Source organism: Channa argus, chromosome 14 (assembly GCF_033026475.1).
Source record: "Channa argus isolate prfri chromosome 14, Channa argus male v1.0, whole genome shotgun sequence".
In the NCBI taxonomy this organism is placed as follows: Eukaryota; Metazoa; Chordata; class Actinopteri; order Anabantiformes; family Channidae; genus Channa; species Channa argus.
The window spans coordinates 18,844,420-18,869,011 of record NC_090210.1 but is presented as its reverse complement, the minus strand read 5'-3'; the positions used below and the strand labels follow the sequence as shown (position 1 = coordinate 18,869,011).

The 24,592-nt window shown below is 40.1% G+C and overlaps 1 protein-coding gene across 7 annotated transcripts in view; it reads right to left on the bottom strand.

The window, feature by feature from the left end:
- LOC137098565 (receptor-type tyrosine-protein phosphatase mu-like) overlaps positions 1-24,592 on the bottom strand; it is a 147,160-nt gene that overhangs the window by 99,669 nt on the left and 22,899 nt on the right. For all 7 annotated transcript variants that reach the window (XM_067474920.1, XM_067474918.1, XM_067474921.1 and 4 more), the window contains exon 2: positions 12,930-13,052. In XM_067474920.1, the coding sequence (XP_067331021.1) occupies positions 12,930-13,052 (123 nt within the window). The remainder of the gene's footprint in view (positions 1-12,929; positions 13,053-24,592) is intronic.

Genomic DNA, 24,592 nt, shown 5'->3' with positions numbered 1-24,592 from the left:
AGGTCATAAGGGCAATAGGTTTTATTTGACAATCAGAACAAACAGTGCACGAAAAAATGAAATTCATTCCTACAGTGTCCCACTGTATGTACAGCAGTGAACAGACTTTGTATAAAGATGCTAACAAAACCCAAAACACTATGTAGAAATATAGCTGATGTTGTTGATTGAGTTTCACGCACCCAACCCTGTGCTTAGCTTCAAAACATTAAAACCAAGGGGTGTTCAAATAACAAAAATCAAAGTAATTTTTTCAAAAAAGGTAAAATACAAGTAATGTATATTTAAAGTAAGATGCATAGTGTGCTCTTATGGGAACAGAAAGGTCCCTCTAATGCAAAATCCACTTTGATCATTTTTCAACATTTGGGTCTCCAGTATGTGTAGACACGTGAAATAGTCCAGACCTCATCCCTTTTATGCTTTTTCTTTGCAGAAAAGTGTGCTTCAAAATGCCAGTGTGAATTCTCTTGCTTTATGAGGTCATAAAGGGAGTCATTTATGTAGTATCATGCTCCTATTTATGACTTGATTGTTTAAATTATTATGAGCCGTCAGATTTAGAAGTAGGTATGAGCTATGACAACAGTGGGAGCTGTATTCAATGTTCAGGTTGGTGCGGGGAGCAAGGCATTAGGAGATTACAGCAGAGTTAGAAGTGAGAAGGGGAAAAGTGAGACAAAGGACAGTCCCGTGCTTTGATTTGGGAATTGTGAACTGTCAGAAAGATCCTTCAGTCCTCTTCCAGTTCAAGTTAAGAGTTTGGTTTGAGCTTTACGTTAAATTGGATGATGCCCTGCCTGAATACCCTGCTAGAGCTGACCCAAAGCAAAGAGCAGGAACCAATAACAGACCCCCTTTTTACTGTTCAACTGTTGAACTGTGTCAAAGTTCAAAGTTTAGTGTCAACACTGACAATAGTCACTTGTTTAGCTTTGGCCCAAACACTGGAAAAACCTACACAAACCTACAACCCTTAAGCACATACAGTGTCGGTTGTTTTTCCCTACACATCTACATATGGACAAACAGGACCGTACATTAAAAGAGGCCCACATAGACAGGAAGGTATTTGCTCAAATTTCTTTGTTTTAGTGCTGGGTAACACAGGGGAGGCTGGCATCTCTTACAATGACACCAAAAGGGAAACGATAAAAGCAGAATTTATTATCCTAAAAAGTGGATTATAACTATATACTGTTAGTTGGACTTAGGCACAAAGACACCAGGGGTAGGTTTAGGCACTAAATAAAGATACTCAGCATTAGTAAAAAAAAAAAAGTTGCGTACCACCTTAAAAAAAAATCACTGCTTCCTTGTGTGCATCACATGACTGGTTACAATAAAAGCAAAAGGAGTATTTTCAAACTGGACTCTCCAATTTCCTGCTGGGTGGTCATGTGCTTAGTTGGCCTGTCAATCCACCCCAGTCTCCTCCTTATAACGTTTGTATTCTGTTCACTAGCACAACTACATGTGCAAAAGAGCAGTGTGGCGTGTAACATTTTATATTAAAGTAAAATAGAGACATGCACAACACATGATCCAATTTATTACACAAGCGGACCTCTGAGACTTGTTTAAAATTGTAAAAATAAAAATAAAAAAGTTATGATATTGGGCCTTAAATCTCTGTAACAAATTCTTATCAAATTATGAATATGTTCATTATTTCATTTGATACTGTTGGAAACTCTTTAGTTAGAGACGGTTTGTTATTAACAGAGGCCCAAAATCACCACGACAAGAATCATTGCTAGCAATGAGGTCCTGAGATTTAACAGTAACTAAATAAAAGACATAATCTTATAAGAGTATGATGGAAGCACGTAAATGACTGTGCTAAGATCTTTGCTATTAGTGCTGAGAATTGCAGCGTGTCCTTAATGAGAAAACGCTCTTTGCATCGATAGGAACTCTCTAATCATTGCCATTTATCAAAATACGGAGACAGAGAAAGACTAATTCCAAAAACGCCGGATGTTTTAGGGTAGTGTTTTCCCCCCTCAATGACAGAGAGCAAGGAAATGATGAAAAATCAATAAGTTCAAATCTATTTGCCAAGCAAGCGTCATTTAGATTTTATCGCTTTGGTTCAATATTAAAGGTTAATCTAATTTTCTCCCCTCTTGCCAATAAAACACAAGTGAGAATTATTAAATTGGCAAACTTTCAGGGGGATGCAGAACACCTACTATTTGTCATCATCCTATTTAGCTTGGCTTTGTAATGTGACGGCACAAATCATAACAGCCTTTTAAGACACAGCCAAAAGACAGTCAGTTTATGTTGAAATACATTCCTTTTTTATGATCAGAAAGCCCGTTTTGCGTAGAGGTGAGGCAAACAACCTGTGAGCAAAAAGCGTTTGCTCTCCTGCAAGTGAGGCAGAGCTGAACCTCAGTGGATGTGAATCTTTGTCGTTAAACTTAACATCTGGTGATTCGCTCTGATATGGTGTTAAAAAGGGGGGTGCATAACGTCAACTGAATCAGCAGGCATGCTCCCAGAGTGTGTCAGGCAAACAGGCTCTCACAAAAACCTATTTGTTCCATCAGTGACTCGAGCTTGCCCACTTGTCTTGTTGTGCTGCACTTGCAACGCTCACCAATTCCATCTGTCTCCAGCTTCAGATAACAAGTGGGGGTTCTGTCATGTTTAAACAATGAAACAGGAGGAGAGGGAGCAGCAGAGGAGGAGCAGTGAGTTGTGATGACACCGAGTCAGCCTGCTCAGCTTTGTTTGTCAGGTATTAGCAAGTTGTTTGTTTCATAGTATCTTAACATGTTTAAGATCATATGAGGATCCTAAACAGTAATGAAACCATGCTATTGTATACTGTTAACAAGGTCCCCAATTGAAGGTCAATTGTTTTGTTTCCTTTAGGGGAACCTCACTGTGATGCAAGATCTCCTTTGTTACATGCATTTTTAAAAAATAAAAATAAAAGGTGTGTTGCAGCTCATTCCAATTACAGGGCAAATATGACCGGAAACCCGTGTTTACTAGGTCCTAGTTAGTATGAGGGTCTTCAGGGGTCTCCTGTGATCTAGTGTTGTGACCATGTGCTGTGAACTCAGCTGAGGATGCCAAATATCTTGGTAACTCAGCTAACAAGGCCTTTTATATAGAACTACAGGTATGGCAAATCCTTCTAGATTCCAAAGATGACCATTCAACCTTTCGATATAGCTTTCAGCAGTAATAAATTGAATAGCTCGGTGATAAACAGTTTCCAGTGGTCTATATACAATAGCTGCAGCATGCAGAAGGATATATCCCTAATCCAAGGTAGACTGTATTGTGGCTTGTATAATATTTTTATTCATTTCAAAAATATTAGTTTTTGAACAAGATTATTTCTTACTTTTGTAGGACAATCTACTATCTAACCAAAGGTATTTGACTATGGATAGATTCGCGGTCCTGTAAAATTCCAAATTCTTGGGGAGTTTAGGACAAAGGATTGCAGGTCATTGAAAGCAGCCAATAGTGTGGTGAAGGCTTGATTATTTGTGGGGCCTTTCGCATACAAGACAGCGTAATCCACATAAAAATGTACCTTACAGTGTTAGGTTAGAGAAAAGATATTATTTATGTACATAGTAAAAAGCAGTGGGCTTAAAAAGTACCCCTGAGGAACACCGTAATTAATTACTTTGATAATAAATTCAGCTTTCAGACACGAGTTATTTTCATTTTGTGTTATTACTACCTATTTTTAGAAGCTACAAATTGAATTGTTGATAAACTTTCTGAAACGTTCTACTTCTAATAGCTTGAGTCGTAGTGGTTGGATGTTTGTTTTGGTATTGGAAAGAAATCTTGTAGAACATGCTACATTTTTTTATAAAGAATGATGAAAGAAATGCTTTCTGAGAGACTGCATTGAGTTGCTGATGCTAATGGAACAGAGTCTAGTCCGGGAATGACATAATGACTTCTGCTATTTATTTAGGGGTCTGATACAGGACTCCTTGATTGAAAACCACTTGCCTAGTGCATTTGGTTTTTCCACGTTGTGCGGCCCACTGAACATGCACATCAGGGTCCCTCTGGTGAATTAACGTCACAACATAAGAGTAAGTGAGTAAGTGAATGAACTAGTTCCAGAAAGAGTCAGTGGATGGTCTTTGCATTGCCATGGAGACGTCTCAGTTGTCATCACATGACAACAGTGGAACTACAGAAATATCACCATGACAACAGAGCACCTCCAACATCCAATACTTAGTATAAATCACATGATCACAATGGAGACGTTGCCATGAAAACTGAACTCCAATCACTGAGGTAATCTGAGGTGAGACTGGACAAACACACAAGTTTTATGAACTGATTTTAAATATCGTGATCATCGACTCATCATCATGTAAACATCCCCCTTTTGTTTACTGTAAAAAAAAACTCACCTTTCCAAGTTGCAATTAACTATTTATGATTGTGGCTTTTCTGAGTTATAGATTTTCTCGCACAGCATGATCTCTCTGTTATGATTCACTGTAGTGAACAGCACATTCTGAGCTTTTTAATGTATTATTAACCTTTAGTTTGTCTCGGATTCAACTGTTGAGGCTAATTATTTCTGGGGCTACGCGGGGAGTTGTGTAAGGGCCATGTAGAACGGCAGGAGATGAGAGGACTCTGGGACACTTGTTTGTCCAGCCTCAGTCAGGTGCTTCTATAGGAGGGCTCTGAGGTCACTTTAATAAAATTCAGCCATCTGCTCAGGTGTCCAAAACATCTTTGTTGTTCCCCTTTGAGGCACTGGCAAGCACCGGTGTAATGCGAACCAGCAATAATAATCAGTGGATGATTTGTTCAGTTGTAGCTCATGTTACAAAGACAAAGATGCTGGCACCAGCGCGGCTCTATGATTAAAACAGGGTGTTCTATTCATTTCAGGACCCTGTTATTCCAAAGGAGACTTAAGCAAAGCATGGGTTTCGCTGGTAATTAAAGATTCCTCAATCAACATTTGTACATTTTTTACTACCAGGTAAATAAATTATTAATAGAACAACAGGTACCTTTTGTAAGCTGTCACTTGTTTAATAACACTGAATGCAATGTCTAGTGGTACTTAAGTGCAATTACTTGATGGAAACACATGTAACTATTAGAACATTTCTTCCCCACTGTCAGGCTGCGGAGCTGCAGTACAGCAACAAGGCAGTAAAATTCATGTCACCAAATTTGAGGCCTACAAATTGTCTTGAATTGGGTCAGTGAACCCAAACACAATAAGGGAAAAAAAAAAAGCTTTTCCTTTCCTCATTACTGGCCACCATAAAACATGAGAATAAAATATATCAGCCGACTGCCGCCTCCTCGTGCTGCTATTGTCACAGTCTAAACAGAAGTGAAGAAGATGACAGGAGAACACTGTCATTCAGTTTCTATGCTCTTCGAGCCTAATGACCACATACTCTGCAGGACCTGCTGCACCATGACAAGCTAATTAGCCAGCGAGACTACGAGTAAATTATAATGACACTGTGTTAGTGCTGTGCTAATGTGCTAGTGATGCACAAGGGTGTCTCCCCCCCCCCCCCCCCCACCCTCTCTTCCTCTTTCTATATCTCTTGTGCCTTAACAATGGCGTGTTGAAGACCAATTAAAAATAGAGAGCTCTCAGCAGACTCAAGACCTGTCTCTGCAACTCTGTAAAGGCCAGGGCTCTGCTATTGTCTAAGGTATTCAGAAGAACAGATTTATTATTATTTCAATGTAGGCCACCTTCACCCTCTATTACAATGATGACAGAACATGGAGAACATGGAGAGCCTTATGAAAAATGAATTAGTAAAAAATGAAGTATTCCTGCTGTAGATGCTACATATATTTGTACTGCTATTCTTTGGAAATGAAGGGTACAAATAGAAACGTATGTGTTTTATTATGCTGGAATATACGATTTTATTAACAAGGGCACTGTGCATGAATAGGAATCCGATATTACATTACTCATACAGTACATTAATTGTCAGAGAATTTATTGGATGGTTGAGGCAATATTTATGTTGTAATAAAAATGGTCCACATTTGGTAATTTGGTAAATTGGCAAGTAATTGTGATTAAGGTGGACTGATTTTTCACATTAAAGTGTGTTTACAGCTTGTGCATCTTAAGTATAACATATATTCCAGTGCTAACTGTCCAGGTAATGCTAAAATGCTTTATTCTGTAGACCTAGAAGAGTCTGGGGATTTGAGAAATACCTTCAAAATCAAACCATTACAGGTTCACAAATGGTTACCATGAGCTGCTGAGTTTATCAAGAGACACTACAACTCGAAGGTTAGCAGTATGTAAGAGACACAAGCTGGGACTAGAGTAATAATGCTGTCTTCCAATGGAATTCATGTATCAAAGACTTGCCTCCAAAATTGTAATGTCTGCCTTAAATAATGATTTTTTTTCTCAAATCATTTGATTCAGTCTGGGATGATGAGAAAAGTTTAAAAACTTAAAAAAAAAAATCTCAATGTTTAGAGTTAGAAAGTTAGGAAGTGAAATTGTCAGACCTCTTTGTCTGTCTCATCTCACCTACATTAGCCAGTTTTTGCAGAATGCATCTGCACATCTGACTAATTTGTCAGCTGTTGAGTTGCATTATGGGAAATCTAGGCATCAGGTTTTGACAAGGAATGGTAATAAAAAAAAAAAGACACTATCTTTGGTTAGCTGCATCGGCTTTAAAACGTAATTGTCCAATATGTTCATCGACGTTATGGAAATGCTAAATTGATCCTTAGACAGAAATTCCTATGCTTTCCATAACGACCAAGTGGTACCAGATCTCTGGCAACCGGGCTTGCTTGAAATTCCTGCATGAAAGACACTGAACAAGCAATACACATGACCTAAATAGCTGCTTATTTACCCCAGTGGAAAGTGGTTTTTATTTTCTTACAAACCCACAAATGTTCCAATCCAAAACACCCGTAGTGGTTTAATGGTATTATGAGCCATACAAAGAGAACCGTGGACATACTCCAGGGGAAGGTTTCTATCAGGTTAATCCTTTTGCCCCGTTAGCTCACTCACACTGCCTGAGCAATTGGAAGTTGGTCACAGCTTGTGTCCATATGGGAAGAGGTGCCATCAGCTGAGAGAGGATGCTGGTGAATTACTGGTAAAGAACTAAATACTTTAATGTCCTGGTGTTCCAGCCTCATTCCAAACTCTAGAGAGCTCACATTAAAGCCTATTTATCTTAGCATAACTACTCTGGCATTATCCTGAGCAAGCGGGCAAAGGTGATTATGGTGACGAGCATAATCCTTTTGACAGATTTAAGAAGTCATATACAGTATGAATTCCAGCATTTGTAAAACAATCAAACTCAATTTAGAAATGACAGCTTTGTCAGGATTACAACAATGTGACAAGCCCACGTCCTAATTTCCTCATTCTCGGTCTTAGTCCTTAGCCAGTCTTTATTTTATAAAGGTCTTAGAAGGCAAGAGGTGGTTCAGAGTTGGTTGGAAGGTAGAAGGAAGAGCTGTCGAATCCATATTTCTCTTGTGTACAAATGATAAAACTCCAGTGGATAAATAGGCTTTTTATTATAAAGACATAAGACCATTATTCAGTTGAACACCAAGGTAGCCAAAGAAAAAAATTCACTGCACAGTGGGGTTATATGAATACAAAGCATCCTTAAAACATCTATCAACCAAAATAAGACGCAAAGTAGCAAAACACACAAAGCTGCTAAAAAAGCTACATTTTTATATCTTTTTCCCCTCAGCTCCCATTTTAAAAGAAGATAGGAAAGTCATCTTATTGGGGATACAGTCTGATATAATTTAGTTCACACAAATAGGGAGCTGTCTAATCCTAATCACCAAAGTCTATAGGCTGAAGGTATTTAGATTAATTATGAGTTGAGTGATGGTCTGAGCAGAAGATATAATTTGCAATAATGACTAGCGCTCATTATTTCTCCTCTATTCAGGTCCTGATCTCTGTGAAAATCATTATGTGGGGGAAATCAGAATGAAGGGGCACTCTTTAAACCCAAACCCTCCAGGTCTCATTTGCTAATAAAATTCACAGAGGTCACCACCGCAGAAAAGCATGGCCGCCGCTTCGGAAATGTCAATGAAGACGGGGCTATTCTCACTGTCTGCCACCAATCAAAAATGCTCTCGCTGTGAGGGTTAGGCTGTTAATGTGAACATCCGTGGCCTCTGCTCAATTTTCCAGAACTTTCCCTGTGTCCTTTCAAACATGAGAGGTGCCTGATAAAATAACACTGAATAAGTTTTGGGCTCTCCATATGAAGGTCCTGGCAGGTTTCTTTGACAGTGTCAAACAGATTCACCCAAAACCATCCATCATGAGCTACACATTTCAGCCCTGTCATTTTAGTCAGCTGGAACAACTGACCCTTATTATGTTCCCTGGCAGCAGCCATTGTTGCTTCATGTCAATCAACAGCAATTCCTAATGGCTTAATATGTAATCTTATATGCAGCATGCACTATTTGCGCTCCACTGCAATAAACGGGTCATATAATGGTCCATTTGCCTGATACAAACCCATTACACAGCCACCACTGTTCATGTGAGTCACCTAGCTGCATGATTAGGCCTAACTGTACATACAACACACACTAATGGGAAAATATACACTATGCAAATGTGTAATGGGTGCAATCCTGTTTACTCAGACCACGGTACACTGCTTAACCCCACGAACACACTAAATTGAAAATCCCAGTCCTCCATCCCCAAGAATTAATTCACAAATTGATCAGACGTCATAATTTGCTGTTCTGTTTCATCCCCTAATCATATAATGGCGTTTCTCCTTAGCCTCACAACCTTGCCAACACCGTTCACATTGTGAATAGCTCAAAAGCAATTAGCTTATTTTCGCGACGTGCTGCCACTCCCATCTCAACAGCAAATCCCATCTTTTGCTGATGTGATTTAAATTCTGATTAAATTGCTGCCGTCCTTCAGTCAGCGGGTGTACTCTCCTATCACATCATTTGCACAACACATGCAACATCATAAATGACACTCGGTGTCCAACGTATAAATTTGTCAAAATGGTCGGTGATCGGTCGGCCTTTCGAAATTATCTGGCTTATTCACATGTGTGCAGCCACACTCTAAGTAAGGCACCCTGTAAGGTCTAGAGTGAGCTGCATTTGCATGAACACATTATGAACCTGACAAGAATGAACAAGAAAGAAGATCACCATCACTCTATGAAGAACGTCAGTCTGCCATTCCTTCACTATTGTCTAGGTGTCATTATCTACCAAGGGCATGCTATCAGAAACCCTTGTGCACAGCGAGACAAACAAACAAACAAACAAACAAAAAAAAAAACCCATTAAATTTCTCTCCTGCAACATATTTAGAGCAGACATTAGAAATAAAACAATAAGTAATTTAGCCTGAGCTGAATCTTCTATTGTGCTTTGCATAATACAAAAACCTTAATTAATCTTTGTTAGAGGACCTTCTTTCTCCTCCCCCTCTTGCCATTATTCCCCAGAATGAGTCTCGTGGGAGAGCCAGGGAGCAGCAGCCTACTGCTGGCAACAACCATGACACCATCAGAGGAGAGGCAGCCTCTGCACCAGCTGGGGCTCACTAAAAACAGCTTCCTTCTTAATGGCATCTGGACATCCCCCGCAGCACCACACTGCAAACTTCCCCACAAAGTCAGCTTATTTTATTCTTCTATGAGACTATGGCACTACACCGGGGTAGCTATGGAGGATAGAATAGTATAAATTTGTTTTCGAAGGCATGATTCAAATGTTTTCGACTCAAGTGTGCTAACTTTCCCATCAAATAATGTGCTATCAACGCTAATGCTGACAGAAGTGCGTCCAGGGCTCTCATCCATGGCTGAATGAGTGTTGTCTTAACTGAAAGGGTTTTATTATCATTGTCCAGGACAGATGAGGCTTGTTGGTAGGAGCAGGACTGACAGTGACAGTTCTGCTGGCAGCTTCTACTAGTTGACTCGGGAGAGGGAGCACACTGGGGGGTGCCCAAGTAGACATGCAGGGACTCAGAGCTGGGCTGAGCCACCCTAAAGGAGCCAAAGCATGCAATCAGAGCTGCGTGGAGGGATAAACAAGGCTACTCGCCATCCAGACATAGCAATTAGGTAGGGAGCACATTGGTTGTAAACAACCATGAGTTTCAGGCACTCAGTCTCTTCCACATGTGACCAGAGGGCTTGTTTTCCTTGTTGCGTTTAATTTCGCTTTTCCGTTTTGGTACTCTTTTATTTACATGCTGGGATGGAATCGGGCCAGTTCGGTTTCTGGTTGCAGCGTGCGCTTTGAGGATGAAGGAGAGTCCTCAGCGGTCTGACATCAAACTCTGCTCAAGGCCTCTAATGAGTGCATTCTCTACACTTACCTCACTGATGTAGCACGCTAATTCACGATGTCTCCTATTGATTCCACAAGCCTTTGACACGTGTTTTTGCTCGCAGATGATAACCTGCAGCATTCCGATCTGTGAAGAATGTTTTAAACCTCCAATTAAGTAACAAGATCATGGTTTTGCTTTATGAACTGGGTTTAAAAGATGATAATATCAACTTTACATTGTCACTGTAAAAAAATCCAAGTGATGGCGTTTTAACCTTTGACTGAGAAGAATATCAGCTTTGGATGATTCTGCAAGACCCCTGTTTGTTTATATTCACCTCCAACATTTATTTTAAACATTTGTCTCTTGGTTCATACACATGGCAGTTACAATGTGGGCTTGGCAGGACAAGATTGTGGTTGGGGCAATAAACTATGGTTTCCATATAGTTAGGGTTAGGCAAGGAGTGTGGTTATGGTTGATGAAGTCAGAAACAGACGGAAAGAGAACTCTGACAAACTCCAACAAAGTTACAAACCCCATCCACCACCCTAACTTCTACATCCTTTCTTTGCAGCTTTCTACACCAAAAAAATATAATGGGGGTTCAGTTGCCCAAGGACACTTCAACACACGGATGGGGGAGACAGGGATCGAGCTGCCAGCCCTGGGATGGGTGGGCAACCCCTCTACCACATGAGCCACAGCTGCCCCAAACATGAAGTGCAGAAACCTCCATGATAAATGTATAATTTGGTTTAAGCCTAGTCAGGGTCACAATTTAAGGCCTACATCCACACAAACATTAAGAACAGTGTTACTGTATTTTGACAGATAGTCTACAACCAATTTCTAAGATGCCAAAGATAGTAATATTCTGAGTCTACTCCTATTCCATTTCCATGCCAGGAGAGTAGGTAGGATAACAATCTGTTCTGTGAGTATGATAAGGTCGTTTTTTTCAAGAGGCATAAGTACAGGTTTAGAGTGAGGCAGCAATCAGAGGTGAGATAGCTTTTATACCGGTGCGGCTTTCACCTAAATGCATTTCTACCCATCATCCTCCTCTCCTGTAGCCCTAAAACAATTTCAACTATCAAGTACGCTACGTTTCACATCCCTTTCAGTGCGGTCAAAGAGGAGAGATTACAATTTCGCGGCGCAGGTTGAGAGCTTACACAGGGAAATGAAGAAAGAGTGGCAACCTGTTAATTACGCACAATTCATGATGCACAGGTAGACAAAAAGCTTATGTGAAGTGTACTCAGGCTAGGCAATACAATCAGGGACACCTCTTAACTAGACATGGGATTTTAATCAGAGATGTTAAATTTAGACCAGGCACAAGGTGTTAATTTGTAGGTCAAGGCTTTTCCAGATTTCGCTGTAACCTTTGCCCAGCCTCCATTTGTCTCAACATTAATAAATTGCGATAGAAGAAGTAGACACTTCACCCCTCCCCCATGAAAAGTAATTTCTCTGGGGCAGTTCAACACACATCAGCCTGATGCGCACAAACAGGTCTGGGCACTGGCTGCTTAAAATTAGTGCGGCCCTGCTAATTAATTCCCTCTCTGTCACTGGGGGGGGCCCAGTGCAATCTATCTGTGATGCAGCCTTTGTGAGATTAGGCATCAGATAGGGGAGGAAAACAATATCCATTAGTTTGCAACGCTACCTTTGTTATAACATGAAAAAAAAAAAAATCATTCCATTAGTCTTTAGTCCTTAGGTGCCTTCTGCTCAGTGGTGGTGATGTCTCTGCATTTCAAATCAAATGAAAAGCGATCAATGGAACATTAAAGAGACAAATTGTGTGCGACAGACACACAAAGCAGGGAGAACAACTTTAATGAATTTCAATATGCTGCTGATGGAAATATGTCGTTAATTAAAATGGATCTTAATATTTTGATATCAAATGTTGCTTTTGTCTCAGTTCATGTGGCCATCCCAAAGATCCTGTGCAGATGTACTGACATGGAAACAAGCTGCATCGATATCTCACACTAATTATAAAAGAGAAAGTTGTGTTGGAAGTCTACAGAAGAATGTGGAAATATTGTTTTCTCTTTAAGATTCATCTTTAGAGCATTTAATAGTAGTACAAGAACAGTAATCAATATTTATTACTCTATAACACCAAAGTTGTTTACATGGAGTCTTACTATATATTCCAATTACAGTCAAACATACTGTATAGCCTAATCAGAAAAATGTGCAATGCAAACACCTACATCATCAAACGAAACTGGTCATTTGGAGAAACATTTCATTCATTGCAATAAACCTAAGTGTATGTCATGTAAGTGCTCGTTGCCTGTTTTGCATATTTATAGTCACTATGCGTTCAGCTCGGCCACTTTAAGTATATTTTAAAGGATGCACGGATATTCACATGAAGTAAAATTCCTTCGGGTATGATGTCAAAAATTATGCACAGGGTGGTTTTCTTAGTATTAAGACATTTTTGGTTTGGTGCGGAAAACTGCTTCTAAGAGTGTCAAATGTACAGACTCTGGCAGTGCTATATTCCCTATATAGTGATGGAATCTTTTCTCACTGTCCTTACCTGAGGGGATCCACGGATCTGATGAAGGTTTCTCTCTAGTATTGGCTTGCTCCCAGTCAAGGTCATCCTCTCTGCCTTGACTGTATCCACACGCTGCCAGTGGCTTCTCAAAGTTACAATCGCCTGTGACCAAAAAAAAAAAAAGAAAGAAAGAAAAGAAGAGAAAATTTATATGGTTATACAGTTTTTTCATTAACTGGCTGCTCAAATGAATGAATGTATAAATTAAATTCCACTTTTTTTCCCCCAGTGGTATTCATAATGCAATATGCCAGACAATGAGATGCATTTAAGTGAGACAGAGTGAAGGATTACTGTAGTAGGCGAGGCACAACATACATTACCATCATTAGCAACACGGCAGTCCAATTTCACAATGACAAGTATGAAGTGTCCAAACTCTATCATCGTTAAGCATTATGTTCCCAAACTGCACAACCATCAGGGATAAATTGATTTATTTTCCTTGCCGGCCACAGAACTTTGCCGTTCATGCGCCCTTACTCCACCGAGCCACTCTAATCCTTTTTACAAGCTGCTTGCAAAATGACAGCAAGCAACCATTAGGGCCCGGCTTCAACCAGGCTTGGCGTGTGATCGATTAATACAAATACCCTTTTATTCCTCGCACCTTAAAGGCCGCACACAGAATGTGAGTGTCGAGGGTTTTTTTTTTTTTTCCTCCCTACTAAAGTGCTTTTCAATCCACTCATAAATATATAAGGACGGCATGTCAGACAATATGTGGCTAGAGAGAAGGGCACATGGATTAAAATATGTGAAGTGTAAAGGTGGAGGCTGTTTACATAACTGAACAAGATTATACTATAACGCTTCAGATACAAGTTCATGGAGACTGGTTCTTTGTTGGTAACAGATGTACAGTGTATTATCCTGCTCCTTGCCAGAAATGAATCCAATCTGTGAATCGGAAAATGTTTGCTTGCACATTGCTAATAAGTTTCTAAACACAGATGACATACAAATTGTATTGCCTCTGGGAATGTCCTTTGAGCCAGAATCGTTGCCAGGCCAAAACCAATATCTCATCTCTTACAAGCTCCCCCTGACATTCTGCTGCATAAAGGCTACTAGCTGAGGTTTTTGTTTTCCCATTTATCTCTCGGGTGACATTTAAAGTACACGTGCAAATGAGTGGCCAAATGAGGAGAACACAAAATAATTAATATCCAGCTCCATAGGGCAACTACTAATGATATATTTGTTGCTTTGTCTGTTTCCTAAGGGGGTGGACATAGAAAATGGAGTGACTCATAGGTAGAAAGTCAGGGGAATTGTTAGGAAATCCATTGCCTCCTTTGACTAACATATCACCAAAGCAACCGGTTAGAATTTGAAAGTTAACAGCATGCTAGCTATGTTTCTTGCAAAGTTTCAAAGTGAGAGATGCCAACAAGTGTCAGTGAGCAAAGCCAAACCCAAACAGAGAGAGAGGGTGAGAAATATCTGCTTTGCTTAAACTTAACAAACAGAAAAAGTTTGTTGGACTTTCTTTAATCAGAAATAGATTTTTGCCTTTACAGTTACTTCTTCTCTGTCGTTTATTATAAGTCCCAAACTCTTTTGCACACGTGACGGTGGCAGCTAATTATAGACAATGTTTCTAAATCTGAATCTCAGTTGAAAATAGAAAGCGTTTAACATCTGCAGGTTTCAACAAACCTTTACTGTTGCTCTTGCAATGTGAAATAAAGATTTTTTTATTTTTATTTTTTAATGGGAGCAGCAAACAGTCAGAGTTATAAGTCTTTCCTGTACTGTTGTTCTTCTTACTAGCCATTGTTTGTGTCATGGGAAGAAACCGAGTATCTTCACACCTGCAAAAACTAAGGCACTGGTTGTAGTCACTCCATCACAGTACACTCCCCCCAGCATTTAAGGCCAAAAATGTCGGATTTTGCAAGTGTTCTTAAAAACTATTTGACCCATTTTTAATTGCAAGGTCAATTAATAATTGCAATCCAAACACTGGGAATTTCTGCATGGACTAATAACTGATTGGACTGTGCTTAACATAATTTTGTAGTTATCGTAGACATACTGCGTGACCAGCAGCAATGGATGGGCCACCTGTAGGAAGCTGTGGCTGTCCACACTCCCTGTGGTGTTACACTCAGGGTTTATGAAGGCTGTGCTGTTAACGAGCATGTACTTCATGCTCACTCAACTTCCTCTTTAAATAAATAATACTGTGTGTGTTGCCAAAATGCATTTTGGAGAGCGACAACATGAGTCTTTGGCTGGAGAGTCACAGGGACTGGCTCCGTTCCATCAATATTTTGACTCGATAGCTCCAAGACGCTTCGCCCTGTGCCGCCCACCTCCCTCTCACAGCATGGCGGAGCTCAAACAAAGCCAAAGAGGTGGCTTTTATTGGTTTTTGATATTCAAATCGATGGCAGTGGCGAGTAGTGAAATGTATTCTGAGTCTGTGGGTGACGGGAGTGGAAGGAGAATTTGGAACTTTAAAGAGAAAAAGCCATCAAAAGGAATATGCATAAAGCAGAGCCCATTTCTTGTTTAATTTTGAGAGGTTTAACTTTTTTTTTTTTTTTTTAAATGTCATCTCTGTGTTTAATAATAAATCAGGAAAATGAGAGGGGTGAGGTCTCAGTTTGAAACTTCATCCCCTTCAAAGACATCATTAATAGCTCTGCTCTATTAACAATTCTCTTGTTGCTCCGTTAATTTAAATACAAAGGACATTAAGGAAAAACACTTCTGTTTCAGTCTTACACATTTTCAGATGGAGGCAATAACAGATTAATAAAACAGAAATGCAGTGTACATCACAAATATGCTACTGCACTCGTCACCTACACTTCTTTATAGCACCGAGCAGGACTAATCTGACTTTTTAGCATTATCCAGAAGTCGATGCGATGACAATTAAAAGATGTTTAGGATGTTAATTACAACAGTAAATGTGAACATATTTAGTGTTTAGTGTCACTAAACCAAATTACATTGTATAGTTTCTGGGTTTTCTTATTGATTCACTGTTAGAAAGCAGCACGTGGGACCAACCTATACAGCCTTCTCATTGACAGCATTGAAATACCATCCACAGTCACTGCTGTAGCAACCATTAAGACAGGGTAACAGCGTGTGAACAAGCAATAAATCAATTTGCATTGCTCTGATTGTTACACAGGCCTCTTGGTATCAGCCTTTTGGTATTGGGAAATTCTCCAATAATGCGTGCAACTTGTCACTGATCTGCAACAGAATGGTTCTTTCCTGAGTTAAAAACGTTCCAGCATCTAGTTCTGTCGCTGGAATTACGCGGTGTGTTCACTGTTGACTCCACTGTTGCGAGCACCATGAATCAAAACAACAACAACAACAAGGCCCACCAATCACATGTTGCACGCCATCATTACAAATGGCTGCTTCTGAGTCAAGAGACTGTGCACATGCATGCAGATGAACACATCAATCAATAGCATCATAACAGTCCTTCTCACTGTGGGAGGTTTATATCGCTGCCAGTGTGTGGCACCAGCTCCATATAATCAGTCCCGACAGCTGCTGAAACAGATATCCCAACGAGAGGCTGCCAACTCTCTGAAGGAGATTTAACTTTCAATAAAAGCTAGTATGAGGTGTGGGTAGTCTGGGAGTACAGATGAATGTGCTCCACCCTGTCAACATTCCCCTTTCAAGAGGAGCAGGCAGTTTGAAGCTAAAAAGGTGGCCCTAGATATGTCATGAAACAATTTATTCCTGAGTGAGAACACACAATAGTCTTTATATTCTCACGCAGAGTGCATTTCAAAGAAATCTATCCATCTTTTGCTGGACCAAGCCAGAGGCCAGAATCAATATCGCAACCCCTCAATGCTGGAGCCAATTTCTCCTAAAGATTTTCAAGTGTGACTTAAAAGGCCTTTTGTTATTGCACCTGTAACAAAAGTAAACTTTCAGCATTAAAAGCTGTGTGTGTGGAGGTTTAGTTCGAGGCACGCAGCGCTCTTTCAGAACGTTAGTGAATGGCTGTGGGAAAGCCTGTGAAGGTGGCTAAAGGAATGTCGAAAAAGCGAGTCTGTGTTAAGGCATTAATTGAAAACCGAGGTGGTTTTGAACGCGTTTAAAATGCAGCACCTCGTTGAGGTTGTAATTGTCATTGCTCCGTGTTGTTCTGCAGCATTCTTTACTTGTTTGCAAGATCACTTTCCTAAGTCCCCTGTTTTAATTGAGAAGATGTTAAAGAATATATGCCTCAGCGTCCAATACAAGCATGCAGGTCCTTGACTGGGCGGATTTCACCAAGAATCCGCTGTTGTGTGTAATACATAATCCTGTAACTTCTATTCACCTTGTTTGGCCCCTATATCCTGTTACCGGCCATCAGTGCCCCAATTACCATAGTAACTAAGCAGCACGAGTAGCTGTACATGTTACTTAGCCTGCACGGCATGCCCTTGGTGAAATCCGATGACAGCGCCCACCCTTTTGCATGCAACCTCCTGACTTCACTACAGTATGATCAGTATTCTCAATGTCCACTGCATTCAGTAGCCTACGACCGACGGACTGGGATTCTTAGAAAATGTTCCCAGTCTGTCCACTTATATAACGGAGTTGCTTTTGAACACAGTATAGCACCATGATTGCTGGAAGTGTGAGAAACACATAACACAGGGCTGTTCAGTAAACTTTGTTGCTTGTTGACTGGGGAGTTTCTTAGATTTGATGCCTGTACTTTTGATCATTAAAACAAAAACAAAAAAAAAACAAAACTGAAAAATATGACTTTTATGGTTAGTACTTTCTGCATGTGAATAACCAATTAAAGCTTATTCTGCAATAAATGACAAAAGAAATACACATCAAGCCAAGACCTTCACCTTCGACTGTGGACCAGAAGTTACAATAACGTACATACAACTTGTCTGTGCTTCCATGGTTTAGCAGACTGCATTTATTCAATTTCAACTTTGCCTCTATTGTTTTATTTCTTTAAATATAGTGTTGTAAAAATAAAATGTCTTGGCATCATCAGCTCTAGCCAATAACTAGATTGGCTCCTACATCCTCAAGCCAATTGGTTTGCTGAGTCCATTCTTTAAATATTGCTCCTTTTCTGTCATTCTGCCTTTCAGACCTAAGTCCGTGCATATGTTTTTCTCCCTATCGCCACCTTTTTCCCAAGGCTGATTCAGGCATGCAACCATAGACTATGAGGGTTTCATCCTATTCCCTAATTTTGCCCCCACACATTGCTGGGCCCCAATTGTCAAAACTCTCATGCTAACTACATAAATGCTCCTTTACACACGTGTGGAGATCTCGTATGATGAGACAAAAACCAAGGAGCAAAAATGACAAGTTGTGCTGGAGTTTAAGTGCAGGGCCTGGGTGCAGTGACTTCATGGGCTCTTTGTCATCACTTTGAGCTTGCCAGTAACTGCCTTTTCCTTTAACCTACTTTTTCCCACCTTTGTTTAAGATGAAGAGGACCATGAACTCAGGACATGTGAATATGTGTGAATATGTATGATAATTACTAGCTGCTGCCTAATTAATGGCCATTTTCTATCTTGTACTGAGCAACAATAAAATGTGTATGGGATGCACTTTAGTATATATGACATCAGGTAGAATATCCTCCTGAGGAAGAAACTGAGCCCTTTTCCAGCATCACCATTGCTTCACTCCCAGTGGCAGATATCATTGCTGCAAGACCTCCTTAGCCCTTCTGCCAATTCTGCAATTACCAGCCTTCCAACCTGTTCTGTCTGGCTAGGAAATCGCAGGTCTGCTCTTTGCTGCAATCTGCCTCAGAGTCTGCACTTGTTTTAACAAACATCTTGTCTGCTGGCATCCCCGCAGACTGAAACCACAAGGCAATCTTGGGTAATTTAAAACCAATGTCGACTATCTCTCCCCACCACGGCCAGTTTAGAGCTTCAGAATCCTCCAGCTAAGCCCCTTAGGAACTGATAGGCCTTTTCACTCTGGCCCTATTTCACTTATCTATTGGCAGCTCCTGCCAAGTCCTATCTCTGAACTGAATTGCATGTATATATACTATCTGTTTGGGGACTTTGAACTGTGGGAAGGGATTTAGACAATCAATCTCAATATCATTATCAATCACATCCTGCTGTTCCCCACATTGATTAGAGGGGGAAATAAAGAAGTTGGAGTGGAGATTTCCACTGATAATCTGCCCGCCTGAGCCATGCACATGTCAGCAAACCATATAGTGCAATAGAACAAAAATCGAGACAGAAAGAGAAGATCACATTTTTAAGTTAAGATGGTTGAATGGCTGATGATGTATGAAGCAAAGAATGTTTTGTTTGTCAGATTCTCTGCACACATTCATTATTTTAAAGCCCCTTTGGCACTATGTAAGACTTAAAACCATCTCATTATAAATCCTCTTTGGGTTTCCAGGGCCTTTTTTTTTTTTTTGACTTGCCAACCAAATATCAAGTTGATGAATGTGCTTTACATCAGGAGTGCAACACAGATCCTGATCAAATTCACCCTTGTGCGCAGTTAGATGTACATTGAAGATGACAGGCAGCCTTCTCCTTAGATATGCTAAACTTTGACAGATGATTTTTAAGCTATGTATGCCAGCACAGGGCCTGACGTTCTCTTCCACTGCGCCTGTCAAGAACTTCCAGTAAATGACTTCAAATCTCTATTCTGTAGAACCTGCCAGGCACCAATTAAGATGAACAAGGAATTCGTAGACATGGAAGTCAGAGACATGGAAGCTCTTTACAGTCAATTTTTTCTTTTTCTCAGAGTAAAAAATATGAGGACTTCGCCTCCATTTTCATATGAGAACATCGTGGTAATTTCTTTTAGTTGGGGTCCATGTTGAATCACAGTTTGTATAAACTTTTCCTTATGATCAAGGTTTTATTATGTCGTTTAGAGGCTCTAAACTACACTAAAAAGGATGACATTTCATAAATGTTGAAGATCAGATTTAATCAATTTTGGTAGGTGTGTTGGTGTGTTTTGTTTGCACAGAGGTGGCTTAGGTGCCTCCTGACTCAGGCTTGACGGCAACAAGGCTGGTTAACAATGGCTTCTCCTCCTATTGTTACCAGCATCCTCATTCTTGCCTCTATCCACAGAGAAAGAGCTACAGTGTGTCTGTCTCAGTGCCTCTGCCCTACAGAGAGAGAGAGCAAGCGAGACAAAATGAGGCTGTTTCTATTCAGCCTAATGCCTGTTGATACACTGAATGGCACAATCTCATAGGCATGTTTGGCTTCCCATTTTCTTGTGTTTAACATGCCCCCAGAAATGATATGGTGACGGAGCATAAAAGGCATTCTATTTCAAATCACTGTTTATTTGTTGCACAAGCTCTGGGGAGATGATGTATTTTGATCGGTGAGGTGAACAAAAGCTGTGAAAATGCTAAGAGTTTACTTGTCTTATACAGTATCTTACTGTAAAAACACAACGAAACATCCGGCTGTGTCTGCTGTTACTCTTGATGTGAACGCTGCGCTGCAGAATCAAGTCATGAAGGTTTAAAGAGGAATAAACCCTCTCAACTGATTCACAACATGGTTTCGGCTCAACGCTGTTAGACTGGAAATTAAAACTTCCTCCAGCTTGGTTTCACATTTGGTCAAGGTGTGATGGGCCAGTGGTCTGAGCTTCAATCAATGCACGACAGCATAAGACAGGAGTAAACCTCCTGGTTTCCGGTGGAAAAATAGATTTACACCTGTACAGGAAGCCCCCCTGGAAAGGAAAAGGGAATAAGAACACAGCCTGTGAGCCCTGGCTTAGTCCAAAAGAAAAAAAACACCCCTATTCCACAGTAGATGACCCTTTGTACTAAACCTTTTCAATCCCCCCAAAACCTGCTAAGTCAACAAACCTTTAAATCCTGCCTCAACCGTGTAACAAAGAAGGATGAAATGCTAATGTCAGTATCAGTAGCCTTCCTGTATGTTCTCTCCAAGTTTCCCAGAGTCTAATTTGTCAAACATGCAAGTAACAATGCCAGAAATTAGCCCAAAGGGAGATTTCCTCCAGAGCAGAGAATGATTACGTTTGATCATGGAATAAACAAGAACATTAACGTGCTTTGTTAGTTTTCCAGAGCTGGAACAAATGCTTGTTTTTATGTGTGGAGGAGGGAATAATTCAAGGTTGAATGTCAAAGAATAAGGAACTCGCTAAAGCTAATTAAAAAATGTGGAAGAATAGAAGAAAGGTTGAATCAATCCCACTTGAGAAGGAGTGAAAATCTAGGCCACAAGGCAAAGCCTGCACATTCAGGCAGAATTATAAGCTTGATGAAATATCATTACTTTGCTTTAGTGGCATGACATATCGTAATCACGTATGCAGGGAGGTTAATCCCTCGCCACACACAGCCGGGCTGAGCTTAGCCGGTCTGACCGACACGTGGGGAGACATAGCACGGTTGGAAGGTAGATCCGAGCCCAGGTGAAAGGTCACCGTGCAGATCTGAGTGCTGCCTTGACAGGTGTAGCTGAAGAGATTTCGATCCCTGTGGGAGCTGTTTCAAAGTACCGTCTTAGGGTCTTCACCTGCACACTTCAAACACATTCAGACCCTTTGTTTCTTTGCTGAAGCCCCATAAATCAGCAACCTGAAAGGGAAAAAAATACCCATGGCCAGGCTTAATCCTCCTGGGTCAAGGGGAGCCAGAGTGGAAGGCATGAGGTGTTTGAGGCCTGCTTTTAAATTTACTGCATGTGCTGAGATCCCGTTGTGCCTGGCAACAGGAGAGTCTGCAGACTGGTCAGTTTGAATCTCAAAGCAAATGGGAGTGATCTTCTCTCGCTGTGTATTACTACAGCCTCAGGTCTTACAGCCATAACATTTCAAGACAATGCAGATTAATTATACCCATAAACATCACCACCAGCAGTGATTGGATGCAGTGGACAGTCAACATTAGTTGTCTTTACTAAATGTGGTGGCCTGGTGTTACAGGACACAGCTAATGATTGTAATACTGCAAGTTCAGCAAGCGTCACTACCAAGATTCAAAAAGCTGCTGAAGACAAACTTTAAAATGGATCTATGCTTTAATGTTTATTTGCTTGCCTTGTACCTCACCTTGGATAAAAGCATCTGCCAAATGACTAAATGTGAAGTGGGAATCTTTCAAATTCAGCACATTTCCATTGCTCTCATATTTCACAGTTTAAATAGTTCTTTATTCAACTGTTAAGCCCCTGTCCAGGTGGTAGGAGTCCAACATGCAAGGCTGTTCCCTCCCCAGTCCCCAAACTTGGCAATCAAATGTGCAATTTATTTCTACAACTAGGAGAATGTGATACAAAAGTGAAGTACTCTAACTCAGGGTGAAGCAAGGCCAAAACAACAAACTAAAGAATCTATTTTCCCAAAGAAAGTGCTAGTATGTCAGTATGAGGGTTTAGAGTGTGTTTTGAGTCATTAAAACCCGAATATGATATTTTTTCTTTTGCAAGATTTTGCAATACCTGTTTTTTTGCCTCTACTTTTTTAACAGTAATATGAGGCCAGAAACTGTCACTGTACATACAGTAAAATTGAGTTGGTTGACCACCACACACAATGTAACTATTTTATAAATAATGCGCAACATTTATTATTTTATTTTTTATTATTTTATGATTATTTAGTTGTAAGGTGGAAAGCAGGTGTGAAGTCTTTCCCTAATATCAATGCTACGGTCGGACAATGACAAGGATCAGATATTTTGGTGGTAAAGAAACATTTGGAAACATTTTGCTGATTTCTCCATTATTTGACAAAATCAAGTTATGGCAATTATGGTAACGGAAAACGCAATCGCAATGCAACTAGGTTTCATACACAACCGCATTTGCAGGTCTCGTTTTGCTTTATAGAGATATTGTTTTTAGGACACATGGTTTCAGAGAGAGAAGTCTATAGGAAATCACCGCTTCCAACCAAGAAATAGTCCAACACATGACATCCAGGTAACCCACTTTTAAAATGCTAATAATGCATAAACAGGTGACCTCTCTGCAGTGAGTGAAAGGATAACACGAGACAAATTAGGACTTTTCAGCTGGCTAGTTATCAATTTAGACAGGAAAGTGCTATGAATAAGTCAAGGAAACAAAGGAAATCCTTGAGTGTCATTAATATTATTAATTTTTAAATCCAATTATTGTATGACGGCTCGTGACCCATTTGCAGATTTAAGTGTCCTATCAAAACCTTACATATCACAGAGTGTGGAGGAGCTGCTCAGGGTTTAGATGGTGCTCGACCTCCTTTGGGAGATGTTGAGATCCCAATCTGCAGACGAATATTACAATCTAGCTATGGTACCATCCAGGTGAATGATCACAGGTATTAGTCCAGAGCAGACAAACTTCTAAAGCACAACTCCTCTCTCATCTCTTGTTACGCTGCAGGTTTTTCCTTGTATTTTTTTTTTTCATTAACTGTGTGACAAACGTCTGTGTAAAGACACAGAGCAAGCACATTTTACCCAGATGGAAGAGGAAATTTACAGTGGAAGATGGGTCAGTGTGCAGAGAAGTCCGGTCAGTGAACAGAGTGAATTTGCAGGCTGAGCCAAAATAATCTCATGGGTTGAATGCTACAGGAAATAACCTGTTTTTGAATTAAACAGCAAAGGAGGAACTCGGCTTTAAATATAAATGACAAAACGCCAGTTATTTATTTTACTTAATCATAATGAGCTTGATATTAACTAGCGAGTCATAGTTAATATAAAGTCATTTAGTTATGAATGTTAAATTTGCAATCACTTATGCCCAGAAGCTACGCAAGTTCTTACAGTTCTGTATCCTGTATATAGTTCGTTTTTATCCTTCATAATAAAGTGTCCTAAAGTGTCTCTTCATGGATTACGTCAGCGGAGCGTCCACAACATAGAAAAGTCTAAAACGGATGTATGAGAGGGTCATTTACAAAAGTGACTATAAGAGAGAAAATGAAGACGCAGAAATTGCTACATGGTAATACAAACAGATTATAGAATAACCTATTGTTCACTCTACAGAACACAAAACAGATGTTACTCATAGACAGTGAGGGGCATTTGACTGTAAAATATTTAGTCAACTAACTGACATTAGAAGTAATTAGGTCTTGGTTCATATTGAGAATATGTACATCTGTGAAAGCTTCTTTGCCCACTCAAACACTCTAACCTTTATCCTCAACTTAGAGCTGAGGAATAAACCAGTGTTCCCTCTAAAGGTCATGCATATTGCACATCTAAAAACACCTCTGTAAATATGTGCCCACACAACCGTGTCAATCAGTAACCAAAAAGGGCAAGTTAAAAAGGTCATATTAGTGCGATGCACTACAGGTACTCGAGACTAAAAGGGATGTGTTCCTATTCCATTTTTAAAGTGTCAAGGGTGATGCCTTGAGTGCTGTAATCACTAAAACCACTTTCTTACAGGTCTTAGTCCGGGCTCGTGGAAACACTTAAAAGACCTGCATTGAAGCCAGAAAAAGTCTAAAAGCAATGCACTGTATATACCTCAAAATAGTCTAATGACAGGCATTCAAGTGCTAATTCAGTGTGCAATTTGAAAACCAATAACAGAAGCCTAAAGTCTTAAAGTACCAGTCAAGCAACAAAGAGACTTAAAAATAGATGTAATGAGCACTTTCTTGTTCCG